Source organism: Musca vetustissima, unplaced genomic scaffold (assembly GCF_032173495.1).
Source record: "Musca vetustissima isolate MV318-11 ecotype Yass unplaced genomic scaffold, APGP_CSIRO_Mvet_v1 utg30831, whole genome shotgun sequence".
Taxonomy (NCBI): Eukaryota; Metazoa; Arthropoda; class Insecta; order Diptera; family Muscidae; genus Musca; species Musca vetustissima.
The window spans coordinates 28,168-53,203 of NW_026873322.1; the positions used below are offsets into that span (position 1 = coordinate 28,168).

A 25,036-nucleotide genomic window follows, 5' to 3' on the forward strand; every position below is an offset into this window, starting at 1 on the left:
ACATTTTAATTAACCGTTTTTATTATATCAGGTCAAAGCGTGGATTAAACAAAATCAGGGACCAATAAAAGGCATCGATTTTATTGGTCCCGTGAAATTTTGGCAACATTTTATTTTCAGTAGATATTTAACCAACTATTTTGTTATGGACCTAAAATATATTTTTAAGACACCAATAGAAGTTTTTTGTTTTTGTGTGTTTTTTTTTCAGGGACCAACACAAGGAGCGTTTTTGTAAAATAACCCAAAAATGTTTAAAAAAATCTAAGCTTTAGGCAAATGTTTTTTTTTTAAGTTTAGGTCCTTAGAAAATTATTTTCTAACCAGTAAGGAAAGTAGTAAAGTCGGGCTGGGCCGACTATATGATACCCTTCACCACTTTGAGTATATTCTACATATGGGTATTCTCAATTATTTTTTTAATTCCATTAAAAGTTTTTTGTTTTTGTGTGTTTTTTTTTCAGGGACCAACACAAGGAGCGTTTTTGTTAAATAACCCAAAAATGTTAAAAAAAATCTAAGCTTTAGGCAAATGTTTTTTTTTAATTTTAGGTCCTTAGAAAATTATTTTCTAACCAGTAAGGAAAGTAGTAAAGTCGGGCTGGGCCGACTATATGATACCCTTCACCACGTTGAGTATATTCTACATATGGGTATTCTCAATTATTTTTTTAATTCCATTAAAAATAATTGATTTGGTTCGATATTTATCAATAAATGAACCGACTAACATCAATCCATATACATGCTTTTCTGCAACCTATGCTAAATTTCAATGGGACATATTTCGATTTATAGCACACTTGATACACACTATTCGATAATACACCCGTTCGAAATATATATGGAAGTTATGTATACATCTGCACCCATTACAAAAAAGCGCAATCATTCTAGTCTCAATTGAGTTCGTTGAGCAACATTTTGTATCAATCGGAGGAGTTTGGTGCACCATTTACCAAAAATCGGACGAAAATATATATGTTACAGATATATATAAATCTGCATTTTCAGGAAATTAACACACATCATTCTAGACTTAAGGCAGTACGCTATGCTAAATTTCGTACAAATTGAACGGTATATAGGGACTTTGGTACACCATATATATTAAATTTTAGGAAAATATAAAATAAATCTGAACCGATTTCCACAAATCTTAACACAGATCATTCTATACTGAATTTAGTACGCTATGCCAAATTTCGTGCAAATCGAACGGTATATAGGGACTTCCGCACACCATTTACCTTAAATCGGAGCAAATTATATATGGGAGCTATATCTAAATCTTAACCGATTTTCACGAAACTTAACACACATCTTTCTAGACTTAATTGAAATTTGTTGCAAATCAAAAGAAATATAGAGGCTTTGGTACACCATTTACACAATATCGGGCGAATATATATATATATATATATATATGAACTATATCCAAATCCGAACCGATTTCCAAGAAACTTGGCAGACATGACTCCTGACCCATTTCAGTACGCTGTGCCAAATTTCGTGCAAATCGAAAGATATATAGAGACTTTTTTGCACCATTTGCATTAAATCGGACGAAAATATATATGGGAGCTATATCTAAATCTGAACAGATTTTGGTGCACCATTTACATGAAATCGGATAAAACAATATATAGGAGCTATATCTAAATCTGGACCGATTTCCACGAAACTTGGCAGACATCATTCTAGGCTCAATTCAGTACGTTATGCCAAATTTCGTGCAAATCGAAATATATATAGGGACGTTGGTGCACCATTTACATTAAATCGGACGAAAAAACATATGAGAGCTATATCTAAATCTGAACCGAAACTTTGCACACATCATTCTAGACTTAATTCAGTACGCTATGCCAAATTTCGTGCAAATGGAACCATATGTCAATCTCGTTTCCTTTTGCCTGTTACAAACATATGCACAAAGACATAATACCCTGATGTTGTTGTTGTAGCAGCCCTATTGCGTTTATACAATGAGCAGAGGTGACAGTCGTTGGCCGAGTAAGACTCAGGTTGTTTCGGATCGTAGACCCCCCTGTCGTGGAAACGTGGAAACAGGGTACATAATACTATGTACCACAGTGTGGTGAAGTCCTTAGAAAAATATTTTTTTAATCCAGAAAAATTTTGTTAATTCATGCCTATCCAAGCCTAGAAAAATATTTTTAAAAATCTACGCTTATCCAAGACCCCAGAAAACCATTTTTTATTCATGCCTGTCCAAAAACTCACGGTTCATGTAGGTCCTTATAAAAATATATTTTTTTAAATCCCGAAAACTTTTTTAATCCATGCTTATCCAAGATCCTAGAAAAATATTTTTTTTAATCTATGCTTATCCAAGACCCCAGAAAACTATATTTTTAATTCACACCTATCCAAGACCCCAGTAAACTATTTTTTTTAAATCCTCGCTTTAAATAGGTCCTTAGAAAAATATTTTTTTTTAAATCCCCGCCTATCGAAGACCATAGAATAAATGTTTTTTTTTTTAATTCACGCCTATCGAAAACCTTCTATCTTAAACCTCAAATATAGACGTAAAAAATGCCTAGAGAAATGTTTTTTTTAATTCACACCATAGCCTGTAGCTTGAAAAAATATTCTTAAAAAGAGAGTTTTTTAAAAGAGATTTAAAAAAAATATTTTTTCATACACCAATACAAGGACTTGATTTTTAAAAAGTATTTTTTAATAAAATATTAAATGCATAATAACAATATATATTTTTTGGTAATCTACACTTACGGGTTCCTCGATTTTGTTAGGATTACTTTTTTCAGTATTTATTTAAAATATGTTGCAATTTAACACATAAAATCGCCTCAATATTTAGCAACACCATCCTAATAACACCAATCCATATTGTACAAATTATGCAATAATAAAAAAATGCACATTCACGTGTATTAAACAATTTATGTTACAAAATTTAAAATCATTAAAAAAATCTCAAAAATTAACCAAATATTTATTTTAGAAGAATTACATTGGAAAAATAACAAACCAGAAGTCATCACTCCCCCTACACCAAACAACACGAAACAAAAGTGAAGTGAAGCAGCTAACAAGCGTGACGTCGATTACGCACAACGGTCATCCAGTCATTCAGCTTGATTGGCTGGATCAACAAACAGCTAAGTTGGACGCATCAAATGAGTTTCCGACCTACGAAAACTCCAAAGAAAGCCAACCTTCAAGTGACTGCTCTATACTCTGAATCGACGCAAAGGAACAACAACAAACAACCTCAAATTTGTATGTCATTAAAAAATGAAATGGAAATTGTTTTTTCGTCAGTGTTTTCATTAACTGGTAATTGTTGTTGTTCTTAAGGTCTGCGCACAAGAAGCAGAAGAAGAAGAAATTATAACGCGCTTTAATAACTTTTTAGCACTTTGCTCAAATAAAAGAAGAAGAAAAACCAAAAATGTTGAAAACATGATTTTGGTTTGTGGCTCAAATGAAATGATTTACATACAAACATACCGGCAGACAGACAGACACACATTTAACACACTCCACATTCGGTTATGGATGGGCACTAAATTTAATACCGGCTAGCTAACTAGCTACCGGCAGCGACGATGGTCTATCTGGACTAGGTTGGCTGGCTTGTCTTCATGTCTTCGACGTATGTATGAATGTGTGTGGCTGGCTAACTGACCGATGGTGTCCATGTGTAACACTTTTTCTCACTGTGAAATGTTGTTTATTTTTTTAATATCGAAATGAAATTTTTCGTTTAACAATCGCTTCATTTGAAATGTTCCAGTCATTTGTGGCGCTGAGCGCAAGCGCACTGCAACGGAAGTAAAACGAAAAAAAATTTATCGCCAGGAATAAAAGAAAACGAAACGAACGGTCGAAGCGAAGCGAGCTATCTTCGGTGTTGTCGTCGTCGGTCAAGCGAGGAGGATAACGAATTTTTTTTTGCGTGAATTCCAAAACGAACGAAACCTCCAAAATGAAAAGTTATAATTACGGATTATTTGCATTGCTGTTATTTGGTTTTGTGTCGTTTTCCGAAGGTACGAATAGAAAAAAAAACGAATTGTGATTTTAATTTTACAAAAGAATATTTTGTAATAGAAAAATGTGTATATACAAACAAATATGTATATTTAAAATATTAAATGTACAATGTGAGAATATAAAACAATATTATTATTGAAAAGAAAAAAAAATCCAAGGATCTTTATGGATTAAAAATAAATATTTAAATGAATAAAATGACATGTGTATGAATTTGTGTTGCAATAAAATATGTACAAAATTGTGATGGATTTAATTTGAAATGAAACATAAAAATTGTTGTATTTAAATAACAAAACAATATTTAAAAAGATTATCAAAATTAAAAATATTAAACAAAACTTATATTTATACCAAAATAAAAAAAAAATTACCGATTGTTAATCGAAATCAATAATGGCGGTTTGTATAGTCAAATACGAATGGACAACTATAATTGGAATATAAATTAATTTTTTTTATTTCGATATATATTTGCATAAAAAACAATTACTTATACACCACAAATATCAAAACACGGAAATAAGTTCGGCGTACTAGAATCTGCTGAAATTATACACTATTAATTACATTCCAGTATGGAATGTAGTAAAGTCGGACTGGGCCGACTGTATGATACCCTTCACCACTTTTGGTATAATCTACATGATCTCCTAACAGACGTCGCTTTTTCGAAAGAAATTTGACATGAAATTTAACGAACTTGAATATGTGACCAATATGCTTTTCTAGAACCTATGCTAAATTTCATTTCATTTGGCCAAGTTTAGAGTTGTTTGCGTAAAATGGGACAAATTTGTGTAAATGGATTCAGAGCAAACTTGATACACGATATTCGGTAGGCCGCACTCTTCAAAATTTAATAACAATCAGACACACGTTTGAAATATATATGAAAGCTGTGTCTGCATCTGCCGTATATCAATTCGATACGTTGTGCAAAATTTCGTGCCATTTACCTAAAATCCAACGAAAATATAAATGACTAATTCGGTACGCTATGCCAAATTTCGTGCAAATCGAAGGATATATAGTGGCTTTGGTGCATCATTTCTATTAAATCGGACGAAAATATATATGTATATATATATCTAAATCTAAACCTATTTTACGAAACTTAGCACACAGCATTCTAAACTTAATTCAGTACGCCAAATTTCGTGCAATTCGAAAGATATAAAGGGACTTTGGTGCACCATTTTCATAAAATCGGATGAAAATATTATGGGAGCTATATCTAAATCTGCAGCGACTTTTCCCAATTTTAATAGGGTTCGTCTTTGGGCCAAATCGATGAGCTGTGTCATGCATAAATCGACTCAGAAAGTAATTCTATGCACATTTCCTTTTGGCAGTTACAAAACCACTTTGGATACATACAAAAGATGCTCATACGTACAATATCCTTCAGATAGAATAGGCATGACACTGTTGGAGGACCATTGAAATGGAATCGGTAGAAATTAACAACGTCAAGATATTTGATAGATATTTGAACTAAATTAAGGGGACCCCCCATTCACGGGGTCAAACAATTTTTAGATTTAATTCGAATCTACACTAATTCAAGACAGCATCAAATGACGGCTAAAGGGCTTCTCAAACTTTAAACGCGTTTTTCTCTTTTGCTAATAACCCAATCGATTCCAAATTTTTACACATTTCTCTGTGAGTGTACAGCTATCGTATGAACTAGGATAAAGTCAATCGGTGAAGATCTTCCTTATTTTTTAATTTGGTTTTTTGTCAAAAATCGGCGATTTTCCAAAAATATTTTTTCAAAGGTCCGCCATTTTGTTAATTTTAGAGCAAATTCATACGAGAGCCAGACATGTACTCTTTCTAACACCGTTGGAATTTTCGGATTCCGATGTTCCAGTGAGGAGTTATCATGCACGCCCTAAAAAATAAGGACTTCTCTTTAATTACAAAAAACAACAAACAAAACAATTACACATTTTTTTTTGTAAATTATGTTTCTTTTCTTACAAACATTAACAAGCATTGGCATTGATTTACCAGCCCATTGAAAAATTAAAATCGAGAATGGGGGGGTTCCCTTAAATCAAAAAACAAAATTAATTTTTTTATAAACCCAGTATGGGAGGAGTCACCTTAAATGTTAAGCGTTAGGATGGTATCGAGATACAGAACTAAAATGTTCGGTTCGAAAATGTTTTATATGGGATCATATTCAGACATCATAAAACTGTATACACACGTTCACTTATTGGTATATATTCGTCTGTTTCGGAACCTTCAAGATGTATAGTTTTTTACTACGATAAGATTTTTACCACACTATACATTGTGGTACATAGTATTATGTATTTGTGCATATGTTTGTAACAGGCAAAAATATTCGTGATAGACCCATGGTTCCTTTTGAGAATATGCATAGAATCACTTTCTGAGTCGATTTATGCGTGTCCGTCCGCCTGTCCGTCCGTCCATGTATTTTTGTTAACAAAGTACAAGTCGCACTTATTATCCGATTTGGATGAAATTTAGCACAGGTCACTTAATTGGCCCAAGGACGAACCCTATTGAAATTGTGAAAAATCGGTTCAAATTTAGATATAGCTCCCATATATATTTTCGTCCGATTTAAGGTAAATGGTGTACCAAAGTCCTCATATATCTTTCGATTTGCACGAAATTTTGCATAGCGTATTGTATTAGGCCTAGAATGATGTGTGTTAAGTTTCCTGAAAATCGGTTCAGATTTAAGTATAGCTCCCATATATAGTTTCGTCCGATTTAAGATAAATGGTGTACCAAAGCCCCTATATATATATTTTGATTTGCCCGAAATTTGGCATAGCGTAATGAATTAGGTCTAGAATGATGTGTGTTAAGTTTCCTGAAAATCGGTTTAGATTTTGATATAGCTCCCATATATATCTTCATCCGATTTAATGTAAATGTTGTACCAAAGTCCCTATACATATTTCAATTTGCACAAAATTTAACATAGTGTACTGAAGTAAGTCTGTTCAGATTTAGATATAGCTCCCATATATATTTTCGTTTGATTTTATGTAAATGGTGTAGCAAAGTCCCTATATATCTTTCGATTTTTACGAAATAGCATACCAAATTAAGTCTAGAATGGTGTTTTCTAAGTTTTTTAAAAATCGGTTCAGATTTAGATATTGCTCCCATATATATTTTTTTGTATGATTCATCGTAAATAGTGTACCAAAGCTCCCATATTTCTTTCGAGTTGCACCAAAATATCGCATATTTAAGTTCGTTCAATTTCATGTCAATGTTCCTTCGAAAAGACGATATCTATTAGGATACATATGTAGAATATACCCAAAGTGGTGAAGGGTATCATATAGTCGGTCCAGTCCGACTTTACTACTTTCCTTACTGGTTTCTTTATGATATCGACAAAAATAGTACAAATATTAATATATTGTTGCATAAGGGAAACAGACCGACCATATATTATGTGGATCGAGAGACTTCTTTACAAATAAATGACAATACAATATGGTGTAAACTTTAGGAAATTTACCATCAACATTTACTGGAAACATCGTTTACATAGGTTCATTTATGTTTAATGTTCCCTACCCAAAAATCTCACCCATTTTTATTTCATCGGAGTTTTTAGCCATGTGGGGTTAGAGCTTTTACGTCAGGTAATTGTCCGTGTGACTGTAGTGGAGGATATGTAATGTTTGCCCTGGCCGAACCTAAGGTTCTTTTATCCACTTGTTGTAGTTATCATTATTGTTAACCACATACTATAAGCGATTTGACGACGATTCCAATAAACCACGGATTTTTTAATGTTCATTTCAATACATTCTCTAGTTATATTTTATATAATATTTAGTAATTTCTCATCTTAATCTCAAAATACGAGTATTAAATATAGTCCCCGCTGCTTCAAAATACTTCATATATGTTTTAAATAATAAAAAGGAGGGTTTACAAACAACAAACGAGAGACCACGACGTCCAAAGCTATTAAAGCCAAAAGCCGACAAAAAAATTATCTAACAAATATCGCGAAAAGAAGATTTGGTTCGATGGTACCTTTTTGTCTTCTGTATACATTGTTTTCAAAAATTTCATGTGAGGGCATGAAAACACTACGGAAAGAATAGCCCAAATCTTGTTATCTCTCCAAAAAATTTGAAACATTAATAAATTTCAAAAAGTAAACAAATATTTGTCGTTTTTCAAAATGCTTAATGCTTGTTAACAAATTTTCACCGATGCGGCTACCTTGTATATCTACCTTGATTTTAACGAAAGAATTTAATATTTTCTCGCCTTAAATCCGCCAAAAATTTTTTAAAGTCTCTCACTTAAGAGCAGACCGTTTATGTGTATAATAATCCCAAAAAAATCATATGAAATTCGAATCATACGTTTTTGAGCTATATTGGGCGATTTCGCCGATGTTTGACATGAAAAAGACTGCGCCACGTCTCACACATCCCATCAATTAAGGAATTTAACGAGTAAAGTAATATCACACGAGTCATTTCCTAGTTAGCCGTCTAAATCCTCGAACGAGTCATCAAAATTTAAACTCAACGGATGGACTATCTTAAGCGTAGATATTTGCATTTTCTTCAACCGCACAATCTTCCTCAACTACCAAAAATTCATTAGCCTCTCTGGTATATTTAAAATATAAATGCCGAAACAAGTTCTTTCAAGCCTTCAAATTTTTCTTATTTAAAAAAATGTGGGAACCTCGAAATGGTTCACGCTATAATTATAACAAATTATTGGAGATTTGTGTCCTGTTTCTTACAATATCCCTTACATCTTCATCAACCGCACAATCTTCCTCAACTACCAAAAATTCATTAGCCTCTCTGGCAGCAACAACAAAAAAGGTGGCGCCCAACTAGAAAATATTGGAGATAATTTCATTAGCGTTGTTGCTTGGTAATTAATTGGTGGTGACACTTTAAGCGGCCAATGTGAAGGTAATTACGTGTGTTGGCGTGGTACGGTATCCCAACAGCACCGAATGTACCCATTTAAGTCGGAAAAGTCCTATCCTATTCTTGTCCATCCTTTAATGCAGAGATCCGCATATGTGAGAACGATCTACATACGACAAAAAATAATGAAAATTTCTAGTTGAAATTATTTACGTATTCTTCCCGAAATTCCCAAAAAAAAAATAAATTCTAACCCACCTTATTATCTTATCTTCTGCAGGCAAACCATGTCCGGGGAAAACACGACCACATAAGACCCGCTGCGACGCCTATTACAAATGTACCGAAATAACGGAAGAAAAACATGTCTGGGTGCCGGCGAAATGCGAAGAAGGTTTGATCTATGAACACGCATTGGGTGTGTGTGTTCTGCCAGCCGATGATTGGGAATGTGGTATGAATGCTACAAATGAAGTGAACCCCAAAACCCCACCACGCACGAAACAAAGCACACCGAATCGAAATAGAGATGCGGATTTTTATGTTGTCACCAATGCTCAAGAAGAATTCGAAGGCGAACATAAAAATGATAAATACGATGATGGCAAAGTGGAAATTATCATAGGTTCGGGAGTGAGCAGTGAGGAGGAGCTAGATGGTCGAGATGAACTCTATGATGGTAGTGGAAATGGTGCTAATGGTGAACTTGTCGAATTGGATGATTTGATACATGTGGAAAATCGTGAGGGAAATGATGAGGTGGTTATGATTAAGGAAAAAGAGCCAGAGGGTGGAGAGGAAGGAAATAAGCAGGAAGTGATTATGGATATGGAGAAAAAAGAGGAACTTAGTGAGGTCTTGCAGACCATAAAAACCAAGGCAGAAATAGGCCAGCCCTCAAGTAATATTGATCCCAATTTGACGGCCCATTTGCAGAGATTGTCACAATTGGTGGAAGGCCTGAAGCAGACCTATCAAAATGGTGAAACCCCTACGAAAGATTTAAGGCCGGATCAATTGAATGCCTTTTTGGCCCATTTCAATATTAAAAATAAAATGGACACGGTGGAGGGAAATGGTGAGGGGAAAGATGAAATAGTCCCGGTAATTGTGGGGGCGACAAACAAGACCTCAAGTGGCAAAAAGGAAGGAACAAAGAAATTAAATCCCGAAACCAAGGTGGTGCTAAGCAATATTATACCGAAACGCTATTCAAATCTGCAACATTCCGCAGGTGAGGGAGGTTATTCCAATTCGCAAATTGTCGTAAATCGCCCTGAGGGAGCGGTATTGTTTGCCTTGCCACCTTCCTCGTCTTCCTCCTCCTCTTCACAGGGAGAACATCATTTTATTGAGCGGCCTGAATATTTCTCAGATAATTCTCCAAAGATTTCCGAGGACACCTTGAAGACCGTCTTGGAACTGTCGAAGCAAATGATTGCCTCCCAAAATATACCCAGTGTTATACGCAATCCTGCCTATTATCCTCCACCCATTATGCAACCTATTGTACTGACCCAAAGTCCATTTTCAGATTATTATGGAGCCAGGCCGCCGCCATTACACCATGAGGACAATTCCGAAGATGGTGGTGGTGGATATTCAAGTGTTTTTAGTACCGATCATCATTATCAATCGTACAAGGGTCACAAGAAGCCCGGTAAGAAGCCGCACGACAGCTCACCCACAACAATCATTCACAATAATGTCATACCGCTGCACTTAACTTCGTCGGGAGGGGGATCCTCAGTGGATAAATTGGATAGCTACGGGCAAAGTTTAAATTTATATCCACCAATTGATTCGCAAGAGGAAAGACCCGATCATCTAGTGGATGGTTATTCGGGTAATAGTGGAAAACCGGTATATGAAAACAACAAATATACGATACGCACCACCCGAAGACCTTCGGGTACAACTACTACAGCTACGCCCTCGAATTATGGCCATACCTTAAGGCCTAATGATTTCCATCCCACTTCGCATAACTTTAATAAATATTTTACACCCAGCGAACATTTGAATAATCACAATGTGAATAATATTTTCCAGACTACAGATAACTATGGAAATTTACTGCCACAGGGGGGACGCCCATCGTCTCAGCAATCACACTCTCAATCTGGACCATCGGGCTCCTCGTCTTCCTATACGGATGAAGATAATGGTAATAATTATGGCGCCCAATATCCCAGTGGCAATTCAAATCAGGATTATGGACAACAGATGTTTACCGAGGATCATGTCCAGCAACATCAACCCCAATATCCGAATACCGTCGATGAGGATGATGCCGATATGATAACCTATAGTTTTGGTAACCCAAAGCCCTCGCATACCGATGCTAATCTGCAAATGCAACAATATCCGGCCTCACAATCGGTATTCAGCACAAACAACAACAATCATTATATGCCAAGGCCCTCGGGATCCTCATCTTCAAATAATATGATGTTCAATCCCTCGGGAAATTCCTATAACCCATCAGCACAATCATCGGCGAACTCCTACAACCCTTTGACATCCCTATCCCTAACATCATCCTCATCAGCCGCACAAACTTCCTCAAATGTCTACAATCCATTATCTTCCCTTGCCAACAAATTTCCAATATCCTCTTCCAACTCCCACAAAGGTGGCGCCCAACTAGTCAATATTGGTGGCAATTTCATTAGTGTTGATGCTTTCCAAAATTCCATATTACCCCTGATGGGTGGTAATGCCCAAGCGGCCAATGTGGAGGTCATTACCTGTGCCGCTGGGGTACGGCAACCCAATAGCACCGATTGTACCCGCTACTATGTGTGCAGCAAAAAAGATGGCAAGGTTTTATCCTATTCCTGTCCCCCCTACACAGCTTTTAATGCCGAGACCCGCATTTGTGATGCCCGCACTTATGCCATGTGCAATCCCGAAAACGATCTACAACCCAACTATTCGGTAAACGAAAATAAACGCCTGCAAATGGAGGCCCTAAAAGCCATGCAAGAGGCTAAACGTAAACAGGCCATGCAACAACAACAAATGCAACAGCAGCAACAACAATTGGCCAGCATCCTACAACAATACACGATGCAGCAGAATTCTCCCTCGGCCATGACCATGGGAAATAATAATAACCAAATGCTAAATACCGGTTACTCACCACCCACGGGAACCAGTGATGAACAAAATATGTTACAATCATTTATGCAACAACAGCAGCAGCAACAACAACAAAACTCGTTATCCCTAATGCCCAGCACCACGGCCCGGCCACAACAACTAACTCCAACAAAAACCAAAAAACGCAAATACTATTGCAAGGAAGGTGATAAAATACCCGATCAAACCTCAATTAGCAGTTACTTCGTTTGCTATAAAAATGCCCAAGGCCAAATGAAGGGCCACAAAATGACCTGTTCGAAGGGATTGCTGTTTTGTCCCAAAACCACCATGTGTACCTTGCCATCGAAATGTTCATAAGCTATGCAATTCTATACTCTTGCTATTCTCCTGCCTGCCCCCATAATGCGTCCAATTGATTTTATTTTTACTTGGCCGTTACTTTAGTAGTATTATAATTTTAGTTATTAAGTAAGCCAATTTATTATTTATTTATTAAATTATTTATTTATTTTATAATTTAAGTTAATTTTTATTTATTCGAAATAAAATACGACGACAAAGAAAATAATACGAATGTAAATGAAAAATTGATTTTGAATTTTATTGACTAGCCAATGTCCAAGACGCAGATCGGCCCATAGATCTTCCGGATAATTTTTCTCTCAAAAACTCCAACTTGCGTAACTACCCATGCTTCAGATCCATATAACAGCACGGGTAGTATTAGCTTCTTTTAGAGTGTGAGTTGGTTCTGGCAAGAGGTGGCCTTGCATTTGAGTTGCTTACTTAGACTATAGTAGAATCTGTTGGCCAACACTATCGTTCTTCGAATTTCAAAATTGGATCATTTGCTTTATATAGGGCGGTACCGAGATATATAAAATCGTTCACTATCTGGAAGCTGTGGGTTTCAAGTTCCACAGTTGGTCCGAGTCTACTGGACATCTTGCGCGTTGATACCATCAGCTCGGTCTTCTTGCCATTTACTGCCAGTCCCACTTTGGAAGACTAATTCTCAATTCGTTCAAAGGTGGCTGTTACCGTTCGCAATGTTCGACCCATTATGTCGATGCCGTCTGCGTAGGCGAGTAACATATGCTGTTTGGTGTACAGAGAGCCATTTCTGTTCATATTTGCATCTCGTATGACATTTTCCAGCAGAATGGAAAACAAGTCACACAACAAACTCTCACCTTGTCTGAATACTCGTTCGGTATTGAAGGGCTTCGAGAGGTCCTTTCCGACATAAACTGCTGACCATGTTCCACCCAAAGTTATTTTGCATAGCCATATTAATTTGGCAGGAATACCGAAAGCAGACATGGCTTTAAATACCTCTAAACGGATAGGGCTGTCGAACGTGGCTTTATAGTCGACGAATAGGTGGATGGTGTCGATGTGTTTGTGTTGGTCTTTTCCAGGATTTGGAAAAGCTATAAATAAGCCAGTCTTTAACTATACTGCTCCGGTTTATACTTCGTTTACCAGCGATCTTCAAAGGATAATGCTACGAACAGCACAACTAATGTCATTCGAACCGCCACCGGATTTGTTCAGATGACGAGTACGAATCATCTACATGAAGAAGCAAGGATACAAGGATACTAACATAACGTATTGCTCACCAGACTGTTCCTGCATATAGTGGTTCAGAATCCATATTCTCAACACATTTGAAAGGACATCAGGGGATATAGCAACGACTAACTGGAAGTCATTCCATCCGACATCGAACGATAGTCACTGTCAATATCTCTTATAACTCAGACAGTTCAGGCAGCTGTCAACGATCATGAGCCAAATAGTGTCATTTGTTGTCAAGCACCAACAAACGAACGAAGCTGAGATGAACTAGAACGATTCTAGCGTAACTTCGGTTAGTCATCTTAAACTCACCATCGATCTATGGCTGATACCAGTAGATGTGGCATCCCAATTATAATATAGTAGTTCAGGAAGTACATCAGACGATATATCAACGATATGCTGGAAGTCTGATATCTAGCCAGTCGATTTCAGACATCGCTGAGAATTGTTCAACAGTCGCCAAAGCTGAGATGCCCCTGACCAGAAGAACAGCAGCTTTGCAGCTTTGTTCAGGATGCTCAGTCATCCAACACTCATATCAAGCGAGAAGTGACGAGATCGAAGGCATTCCTCCGAATACATGAAGGGCCCGTACTATATATATTTATGTCCAGTTCAACTCGGGGGGTTGCGTCTCATCGATCTGTGTATGAGACCAGTACAAGAGGCGACGTCCAGGGAGACAAGCTAGATTACAGGTCACCAAGGGAGACCAGCTGATTATCGATACCTCTCAAGTTTGCTGTCAAAATGCATTATTGTGAATTGACTTCCATTATGAAAACGTAAACAAAGTCGAAATTTTTGACATTAGACTTGAGAAAAAACAGCTGTTTTCCGATTTCGATTGCTATCTTGGTGACCTTATTAATAGATCTTGGTATATTCTTTCTATTTTTCTTTTTCGATTAATCGTTTATCGATTTATTTCTCCTCAAATCCATTTTCGATCTTTAGAACCCTCTAACTCTCGATGATTTTGTTTTGCTAACCACTTTTATTTACTTCTTATCTTCCATCCATTATTCGTATAAAAATACATAAGTCGACCTACTTCTCCCTAACTCTGTGTTTGCATTATTTTCTTATTGGAAAATTTGTTGTTTGGAGGAAAAATGTCCCAAATTGCCGAGACGAATCTTACTGACCAGTTGGACAATGAGGAAGTCCGTGAGATACTCAAAAACACTACCGATCTCCGGCAGTATTCACGACAAATCGAAAAAGAATTCAAAGAGGTGGAGAACAAGAGTATCGAAGACTACATCAAGGAATCGCAAAACATTGCTGCCCTTCACAACCAGATTGGAGAATGTGACGATGTCCTCGAACGTATGGAGAATATGTTGATGAATTTCCAAAGTGTCCTCAGCAATATAAGTACGGAAATAACACAGCTGCAAAAGAAGAGTGTCGCCATGTCGGTACAATTGACAAATCGTCAATCGGTTAAGGCCCAGCTGTCACAATTCATTGAAGACATGGCGGTGTCGGAGGAAATGATAATGTCCATTATGGAGACGCCAGTGACGGAAAAGGAATTCGAAAAACAATTGAACATTTTAAATCATAAGCTATCGCTGGTCAAAGAGTTGAGTTTTAAAGAATCCAAAGCCACTGCAGATGTGGCAGATGTTTTGCATAAATTGCGGCTGAAGGCTATGTCGAAAATTCGTCAATATATGCTGGAGCAAATTTATAAGTTCCGGCGACCCATGACAAACTATCAGATACCACAGAATGCTATGTTGAAACATAAATTCTTCTTTGAATTTGTGTTGTCTAATGAGCGGCAGGTGGCCCAGGAGATATGTAATGAGTATATCGATACGATGAGTAAGATCTATTATAGTTATTTTAAGGTGAGAGGTTGTTGGGATTGGAGTGTGGGGGATTTTTTTTTATTAATTCTTGTTTTTTTATTGCAGAGCTATTCATCCCGCCTGGCTGGTTTGAAATTTGAAGAATCCTGTACTAAAGATGATTTAATGGGAATTGAAGATAATGTCTCGAAGGGCCTGTTTGCCAAGACTACCAGTTTGAAACATAAGAGTACAATTTTCACCATTGGCAAGCGAGGTGATATTCTGAATCAACAGCTAGAGGCTCCCATTATTGTTCCGCACGCTCAAATGAAAAATAGGGTAAGTACACAAATTAAAAAAAAATACTCCCCGTAGATGGGGAGCATGTCTTGTGTGGACAGGACCCTTAAAAATTACTTTTTAAAAAATCCACGCCTTGTGCGGATTGGTCCCTTAAATTTTTTTTTTAAATGCACGCCTTATGCGGATTGGTCCCTTAATTTTTTTTTTTAAATCCACGATTTGTGCGGATTGGTCCCTTAAAAAATATTTTTTAAAAAATCCACGCCTTGTGCGGATTGGTCAATTAAAAAATATTTTTAAAAAAATCCACGCCATGTGCGGATTGGTCCTTTAAAAAATATTTTTAAAAAAATCCACGCCATGTGCGGATTGGTCCTTTAAAAATATTTTTTAAAAAATCCACGCCTTGTGCGGATTGGTCCCTTAAAAAAATATTTTTTTTAAAAAATCCACGCCTTGTGCGGATTGGTCCCTAAAAAAAATATTTTTTAAAAAATCCACGCCTTGTGCGGATTGGTCCCTTAAAAAAATATTTTTTTAAAAAATCCACGCCTTGTGCGGATTGGTCCCTTAAAAAAAATATTTTTTAAAAAATCCACGCCTTGTGCGGATTGGTCCCTAAAAAAAATATTTTTTAAAAAATCCACGCCTTGTGCCGATTGGTCCCTTAAAATATATTTTTTAAAAAATCCACGCCTTGTGCCGATTGGTCCCTTAAAAAATATTTTTTTTAAAAAAATCCACGCCTTGTGCGGATTGGTCCCTAAAAAAAATATTTTTTAAAAAATCCACGCCTTGTGCGGATTGGTCCCTAAAAAAAATATTTTTTAAAAAATCCACGCCTTGTGCCGATTGGTCCCTTAAAATATATTTTTTAAAAAATCCACGCCTTGTGCCGATTGGTCCCTTAAAATATATTTTTTAAAAAATCCACGCCTTGTGTCGATTGGTCCCTTAAAATATATTTTTTAAAAAATCCACGCCTTGTGCGGATTGGTCCCTTAAAAAATATTTTTTAAAAAATCCATGCCTTGTGCGGATAAAACCCTTAAAAATATTCTTTAAAAAATCCACGCCTTGTGTGTATCCCTTAAAAAAATATTTTTTTTTTAAATCGAAGATTGAGGACCATGAAAATATTTTTTTTTGAAATTCAAATGTCTTCTTTTTTATTTGATAGTACACCTTTGAGGCACTTTTCCGTTCCGAACAATACGCCCTCGTTGATAATGCCTGTCGTGAATATTTATTCGTAACGGAATTCTTTATGGTACGTGGTGCCCAAGCCCAGGATCTCTTCAATCAAATTATGGGCAAAACCTTGACATTGATGATTGTAAGTTTCTGAATTGAATTGAAACCAAAATTTAAGCCATTAACACCGACCATTACTTTTAGAAAAATTTGGAAACCAGTATTCAAGATTGCTTCGATACCATAGCTATGTTCCTCTGTATCCAATTAATATTCCGCTATCAATTGATGTGCCACAAACGATGTGTACCTGCATTGGATAAGTAAGGCCCCAAATATTATTTCAAAACATTTTTTTAATTCCGATTTTTTCTCTTGCAGATATTGGGATTCATTGCAGGCGGTATTTTGGCCCAGGTTTGAACATGTATTCCGTTTGAATATACAAAGTATACGAGATTGTGATCCAACAAAATTTAGCAAAGAAATGGGACCGCACTATGTAAGTAGACTTTGAGGGTATTTGAGGCAGTAATGGATATCTAAAAAAATCTAAATCAAATGGTCCTTATTTTATCTCAGTTACCCTTGATTTTACCACCTCTACAAGTTCCTAACAATTTTTTTTCCATTTTTTCTAGATAACCCGCCGCTATGCTGAATTCTCTGCAGCCATAGTGGGCATCTCAGAACATTTTCCCAATGAATTGGTTAGTCGCCTCCTGCTCGAGCTACAAAATGAAGTTGAATGCTTTATTCTACGTATGGCTGCCATATTTCCCAATCGTAAAGAACAGCTAATCTATTTAATAAATAATTATGATCTCGTCCTGGGTGTCCTTATGGAACATACACGTGATAACTCCAAAGAAGCATCAGCATTCCGGGAACAATTAAATGCTCGCAGCGCCGAATATGTTGAAGAAATTCTTGCACCGCATTTTGGTGGTATTATACAATTTGTTAAAGAATGTGAACCACTGTATGAAAAGGAACAACTTGAAGAGATCCGAAAACAGGAACGTAGAAGTTTGGCATTGGTTGCTAGTTTTTCATCAAGTTGGAAAAAATCCCTAGAAGAATTAAATCGTGAAGTATTATTATCATTCCCTTCGCTGTTGACCGGGTCACAGCTATTACAATTGGCCTTGGCTAGTTTAGTGCAATATTATCATCGTTTCCATAAACTACTGACACCAAATGCCCGTGCCCAATTGACAAATATCCATGTGGTCATGGTTGAGATGAAAAAATATAAATGTAATTATTAAGATATACACAATTATTTTTTATTATTCCCTCCTCCCTTATTATAAATTATTCCATTAGTTTTGTTAATCCCCATATTTTATATACAAATAATAAATTAAGTTGTAGAAATTTACACACGTCTATATATTCCAAATATTAATAAAATTTATTAAGATTATAACATAATTATAATTTGTGTTGCGTTAAGTGGATTTTCGTTTAATTTTTATTTGTATTGATTTTTAGCTTAGTCCTCATCTTCGAACATCATCTCTACCAAGTCTTTATTGGAACAACGTTCACCATCCAAACGTTGAGGTGATTTCCAACGCAATAATGTTGGCAAGAAGATCAAATGTGTGTTGGGATCCTTGCGGAATGGGCAATTTAAATCCTTCCAGCTGTAAATAAATAAAAGATGTAAATATAGAGGTTAGTGTCATAATTCAGGGAAAGAACATTAAATCAATTAGTTGGCGATTCTTGCAGGTTCGGAAACAGAGCAATGCGAGTATAAAATATTTAGAAATTTAGATCCGATCTCCGATTTTTACATTGACCCAGTATTCTTATATGGCTTCCTCATCTATATCAATATGAACACAATTGAACCCTGCTTGATAGGCATGTTAATGTACCGTCGGAAATAGGAGGCATCAAATGTAGATTTGAGATCGACACTCTACCTTTAACTCCGATACGAATTGAGGTGCCTGCACCACCCTGATTTCAATTCTGACCAGACCACTCTGATTTATCCGGCTGCTGTTATCGTGGAGGGTGTTTTCAGAGGATTGTATCCACCCGGTATTCCTCGAGTTCATCATTGAGAATACTTATCAATACTGCACACAGTAGGGTTGCCTTTACACAATGGGCCGGGGTGGCAGACGTTGGGCTAGTGAGTCTCGGGTCGTTTCGGATTGTCGTGGAAATGATACATAAGATTAAGGATCCGAATTGAGTTGCTACATCATCCTGATCTTAATTGCGCCAAGACCACTCTGGTTTGTCGAGATAGCTGCTGCTCTTCTACAGCTATCATAGGCGGGTGATCCTCGAGGTTTGTATTCACACGATATTCTCGAATTGCTTTCCCAACTGCGTCGGTGTGAATACGATTCAATCCTGCTTCATAGATCTGTTGATTAATAAGCTCCCTTTTGTACCTTTGGACCTCTCTCTCCAGATCATGAAGATCCTTCCTGACATGCCTAGGTGGTGGGTGCCTATCCATTAGGTAACAGAGTCAAGAGGAGACACCCTGTTGCAGTCCTCAGAGCGGCATTCTGGCAGGATTGAAGTATTTTTAATTGCGTTGCACTGCCGTTAGCGGACCATACTGGCGCCGCATAGTTTACAGCAGGCCGGCCTATTGCTGTATGTGTCGATAACAAGGTTTCTTTATCAGCTCTCCAAGTGCTGCCGTCTAGCGACTTGAGAACCTTGTTTATCCGCTGTCATCCGCGTATGTTACGATTTTATGCCGTCCAGTGGGTCTGGAATTCCAGAAAGGTAGAGTTTAAATAGGTCTGAAGATATGCGTGGGAATGGCATACAAATCTGTTGTTGTGCTGTGATGACCAGGAACCTAATAGTATTGACGAATGCTAGGGAGTAGCAATGCCTCAGGAGTCTTAGCTACTGGGGACAAAAGTGAGATCGTCCAGTATGGTTCACCTTTGCTTGCTTCCTTTTCTGGCTTCATTCAGTACATTTTCCAGGCATTGTGAACTATTAGGGTGTCTAACGACAAATATAGGTCTTTGGTAAGGTACTCTACTCCTGGCTCATTTTGCACTTCTGATGACACTTGCAACACTCTCCAACCTAAATTATAGTGTTTCCTCCTCCACATAAAAATATCGTATACGGCAACTTTCGGGTTGTTCTACAAACTGCCGGTTAAAATAACTCGGCATTTCTTCGGATCTGTCACCCACAATTTACATGCACTGGTACTGATGTTACAACACTTCAGAAGATCTGCCGCAGTAATAATGACCCGAAATTTGTTCTGTGCTACCCGAGCATCAGAAGGATTGGTAAGTTCTCTGAAGCAACGATTGGTGAAATTTCTGAACTCTTGCCAATTGTCTTTCCCATGGTTAAGGAAAGTACGACTTTCAGCAATTATGAAATCGGGTGGTCTATTGATGTATATGATAATAGGGAGGTCATCTGACCCCAATGAAATGCCGGGTTGCCAAGCCACGTCATTCGTCAGACCTGGAGTCACGATGGTAATGCACTCATTCACTGTGCAAAACGTTGAGCTATCTATTTGCTCGGCTAGCCCCATGCCCCCTGATCATTACCAAGACGGGGTGCTATAATTAATGATGTGCATTGAAATCTCCTAGCACCAGACGGTTGTTGCCTTCCAAAAGGTGACTAATTACCGGGGTTTGTCTCAATCCCGGAACGGACCAGAAGAATCCGAAGCAAACATTTCGGATAATGTAGCTTCCCTATTGAAAAATGACAGGAACGAAGGTGGACCCAACATTTTCAATATTTTGAAGTATATAATGTTTTTGTGTCCATTGGACAATTTTAATTTCATTCGAGGGAGTTGAGGATAATGTCAACCCCTAACCTCTCTCATCTTCAAACTAAGAATTGTCGTAAGTAATATTTGGGGCTGTAAATAACATTATAGCCACCATAGTACACGGCCACCATAGCTTAAAAAACATAGTGACGAGATATATTTTCGTCGTTTTGTTTTGGAATACATATGAGTCCATTTTTGAAGGTCAGGTGGTACAAATTGATAAAACTGCAATGGAATGTTGGTATACATGCAACACAAATTCCTATGGGAGTAATAAGCTATCAATTTTAAAACTGCACATATGACTCAGATTATATAGATTAATTCCATTAATGCTTATTTGTTATTATATTTCCTGATATTTTTGAGCGCTAATTTCTGGTTATAACACCAACCTTGAAAGACAATTACTGTCGGTCGCATGACACTCAACAATCTTAAGGGCATAATAAATTTTCCATCTAATCGATTTTCTGGATTGTAAATAATCTCCACACATATTGTAACCGGATATAGGTCTTTCGAATTTCGTTTATCTGTTACAAATGTTGTTAACAACACTCTTAAAAGCCTTTTCGAAAATTTAATTTGTCATGCTTATCTGACTAATTTTTCTGTTTTCCTGAAACGGTAATAAAAACCGAAATACGCTTGATGATTTGTAAATAAGTTTATGAACAACAAAAATATATTTCCCGGTCTCCGCTTGCCACCTTCCTCTACCATCTGAACCACTCACTATCTATTCGGCTTTATCAACAAAACAACAACATTATTCATAAAAGGAACTAATTGAAATACATAATTAAAATGTTTTAATTGTTACTACTTACTAGCTACGTTCACCAACATCAACGTGTACAAAATGTGATTTCTCAGGAGCTTTTTCCAGGGCATCATGAATCACCGGTTCAGCTGGGAATTACAAAACAAACAACAAACAAATGAATAAACATACATCAACATGATTGATTGTCATCAAGGTAATTCATAACGACTCGCCCACTCCCTGCCCTGCACACACCTTTTACACAATAAGGACACCAACTGTTACCCGATTCATCTTTACCACCGGAAAATAAAACATGTATCGGCTGGCCAGAACCTTCTAGTTCGCCCACCAATTTGATGAACTCTTCATAACCTTTAACATTGTGTTGAACAACCATGATTGGTTTATTTGTTGTTGTTTGAATTTGATTTTGTGTTCGATTAATCCGTGTTGTTGTTGTCGTCGAATACAATTGACGTTGTGATATTTTATAAATATCACCGACTAGTTGCCTTATGAAACGCGTTTTGGCGAAATTTCTAAACGAACATCCGGTATTTATGAAGTGCTGCAGTAATTTGCTCAGAACCGTCTCGCAGCGCAACTAATGTGTTCAATGCAATATGTTCATTGGAAGGAAGTGTGCGTATGTGTGAACTAGTTACGGTTGGCTCATTTTGTTGCTTAGGCTTCTTTCGTTGAACTTATGATTCAATGGTTTTTCAAATATGAATTGATATTCTCTCGCATTGCCAACTCTCAAAAACTCTTTATTGTGAATAGCTGATGACGATATGGGGCCGTAATAAGGTCTACGAGGTATAAATAAATCATAAAATATTATGTTTTCAGATTTATTTATTAAAAAATATTCTTACAGGCGTAGATACATATATTAAAAGTATATTCTTTAGGGTCTTATAGAGGCGTGGATTTATTAAAAATGTTTTCTTTAGGGTCTTATAGAGGCGTGGGTTTATAAAAAAATTAGGGTCTTGTAGAGGAGTGGATTTATTAATTTGTTTACTGTCTTATAAAGGCGTGGATTTATTAAACAGTTTTTATTTAGTGTCTTATAAAGGCGTGGATTTATTAAACAGTTTTTATTTAGTGTCTTATAAAGGCGTGGATTTATAAAATCTAATCAAGGCATGTATTTTTTTAAAAATGTTGCTTATGGCCTAACCAAAGCCTGGATTTATTAAAAATATTTTCTTCAGGGTCTTTTAGAGGCCTGTGGTTTTTGCAATGTTTTCTTTAGTGTCTTATAGAGGCGTGGCTTTATTAAAAATAGCTTTCTTTGGGTCTAAAGGCGTGGATTATATAATTAATATGTTTTCAGGATCATAAGAAGGTGTGGATTATTTAAAGAATAGTTTTTTCAGTGTCTAACCAAGACGTGAATTATTTAAAGAATAGTTTTTCAGGGTCATAAGAAGGTGTGGATTATTTAAAAAATAGTTTTTCAGGGTTATAAGAAGACGTCGATTATATTATGAATAGTTTTTCAGGGTTATAAGAAGGCGTGGATTATTTAATGAATAGTTTTTCAGGGTCATCAGAAGGCGTGGATTATTTAAAGAATAGTTTTTCAGGGTCAGAAGAAGGCGTGGATTATTTAAAGAATAGTTTTTCAGGGTCATAAGAAGGTGTGGATTATTTAAAGAATAGTTTTCCAGGGTCAGAAGAAGACGTGGATTATTTAGAAAATAGTTTTTCAGGGTCATAAGAAGGTGTGGATTATTTAAAGAATAGTTTTTCAGGGTCATAAGAAGGTGTGGATTATTTAAAGAATAGTTTTTCAGGGTCATAAGAAGCCGTGGATTATTTAGAGAATAGTTTTTCAGGGTCATAAGAAGGTGTTAATGTTGAATATTGTGATTGATCGCATAATTGGCAACACATATATTTTAAATTAGAGAACCCTACATTGTCCAGTTACAATAAGCAACAAATGGTTATTTGAATTAAAGATAATACTAGAAAGTAGTCACTAAGAATAATCTAGAGTTAGAAGTTACTAGAATAAGATAAAAAATGTATAAAAGAAGATGTAATGAGAATAGAGTGTGCCAGTTTGTAATAAGTAGTCAGCCCGTGTATAAAGTCTAACAAAGTGTATTCGTCAATCGTGTAAAGTCTGTCGTGTATAAGTAATAAAGTCTGCCAACACACCCCGTATCGTCCGTGTTTCATTTATTGGTGGTCATCAGCATCGTCCGTCGATTGCAAGGAGAAATTTTAATTTTCAACAGGTTATGGGCCCAGGCGAGCTCTGAAGGATCAGAAGGATAAAGTGTTGCCCAGGAAGGACTAAATGAAGGATTGCCCAGGAGGACTCTAAAGGAAAAAGAAAAACGTATTGCCCAGAAGAACTCAAGGATCTCTGAAGGATCAAAAGGAAGAAGGAATCCGTAAATAGAAATCCAGTTGTGTGTCAACAAACGGATAACGTTTTTACTGTGTGTCAGTAAGTTGAAAGCAGAGATCTATTGAAGAGCTGTGTGTGCAGGCAAGTTATTGTGTGTCAATAACAAAATAAAGTGAAAACGCATCAAAAAGCCCAGCGAAGTGAAGATGAGTTCTTCAATGTACAATATTGAGAAGTTGGATGAGTCCAACTATGATTCCTGGAGTTTTTCGATGAAAGCCGTACTAATCCACCAGGAGTGCTGGGATATTGTGAGTGGTGCTAATGTGAAACCCCAAAAGGAAAATGAGGCATGGATTAAGAAGGACGAAAAGGCACTGGCTACAATAATTTTGTGTGTCACCCCGAGGCAGATATCGTATATAAAAGGTTGTAGAACGTCGGCAGAAGCATGGAATATGCTACGAGAGGTGCACAGACCAAAAGGACCAGTTAGAAAAGTCACCCTATTTAAGAAATTGCTGGCCATGCGTATGGGTGAAGATGACGAGATTCAGCGCCATGTAAGTGAGTTTACGTCGTTAGTCGACAAATTGGCTGAAACGGGTATAGAGCTGCAAGAAGAGCTGTTCGTCATCATGCTGTTAGCAAGTTTGCCGAAATCATTTGAAAATTTTGTGGTGGCATTGGAAACCAGGGATGAGTTGCCTACGTTGAGTAGCCTCAAGATAAAGTTGGCAGAGGAAGGAGAACGCCGAAAGACCACCAATGAGGCAGAGAGTAGCGGAATTGCGTTTATGTCGCACAGCAACAACAATAAAGCAAGGTCCAGAAAATGCAAGTATAACAACAACAAAGATATGCCCAGAAAGTTCGAGTGCAACAACGAAAGGTGCAGAAAATTCGAGAGCAACAACAATAATAGTGACAGTGAGCGTTCGCACAACAACAACAAAGAATTGGCGAGAAAATTCGTGTGTAGCAACAACAACATGCATATGAGAGAACGAAGGAACAACAACAATAATGTAAAGTGCTACAGTTGCGGTCGCAGAGGACATTTCGCTGCACAGTGTAGGTACATCAACAACAACGAGAAAACGCACACACAATCATACA

The 25,036-nt window shown here is 36.8% G+C and overlaps 3 protein-coding genes across 3 annotated transcripts; 2 read left to right on the forward strand and 1 right to left on the reverse strand.

Annotated features, from left to right (window-relative positions):
* The first annotated feature begins 3,968 nt into the window (after positions 1 to 3,968).
* On the forward strand, positions 3,969 to 12,434 carry LOC133324012 (uncharacterized). The gene is made up of 4 exons (XM_061532907.1): positions 3,969 to 4,046; positions 9,250 to 9,785; positions 9,834 to 12,062; positions 12,171 to 12,434. The coding sequence occupies exons 1-4, from the start codon at positions 3,983 to 3,985 to the stop codon at positions 12,432 to 12,434; spliced, it is 3,093 nt and encodes a 1,030-aa protein (XP_061388891.1). The 5' UTR covers positions 3,969 to 3,982.
* A 2,345-nt stretch (positions 12,435 to 14,779) lies between these two features.
* LOC133324128 (vacuolar protein sorting-associated protein 52 homolog) lies at positions 14,780 to 18,237 on the forward strand. Its single transcript, XM_061533019.1, has 6 exons — positions 14,780 to 15,526; positions 15,593 to 15,808; positions 16,953 to 17,108; positions 17,171 to 17,289; positions 17,348 to 17,468; positions 17,608 to 18,237. The coding sequence occupies exons 1-6, from the start codon at positions 14,780 to 14,782 to the stop codon at positions 18,235 to 18,237; spliced, it is 1,989 nt and encodes a 662-aa protein (XP_061389003.1).
* A 219-nt stretch (positions 18,238 to 18,456) lies between these two features.
* LOC133324109 (thioredoxin domain-containing protein 17-like) lies at positions 18,457 to 21,955 on the reverse strand. The gene is made up of 3 exons (XM_061532996.1): positions 21,799 to 21,955; positions 21,608 to 21,689; positions 18,457 to 18,618 (listed from the first exon to the last, which is right to left on the reverse strand). The coding sequence occupies exons 1-3, from the start codon at positions 21,941 to 21,943 to the stop codon at positions 18,465 to 18,467; spliced, it is 381 nt and encodes a 126-aa protein (XP_061388980.1). The 5' UTR covers positions 21,944 to 21,955; the 3' UTR covers positions 18,457 to 18,464.
* Between the last annotated feature and the right edge of the window lie 3,081 nt (positions 21,956 to 25,036).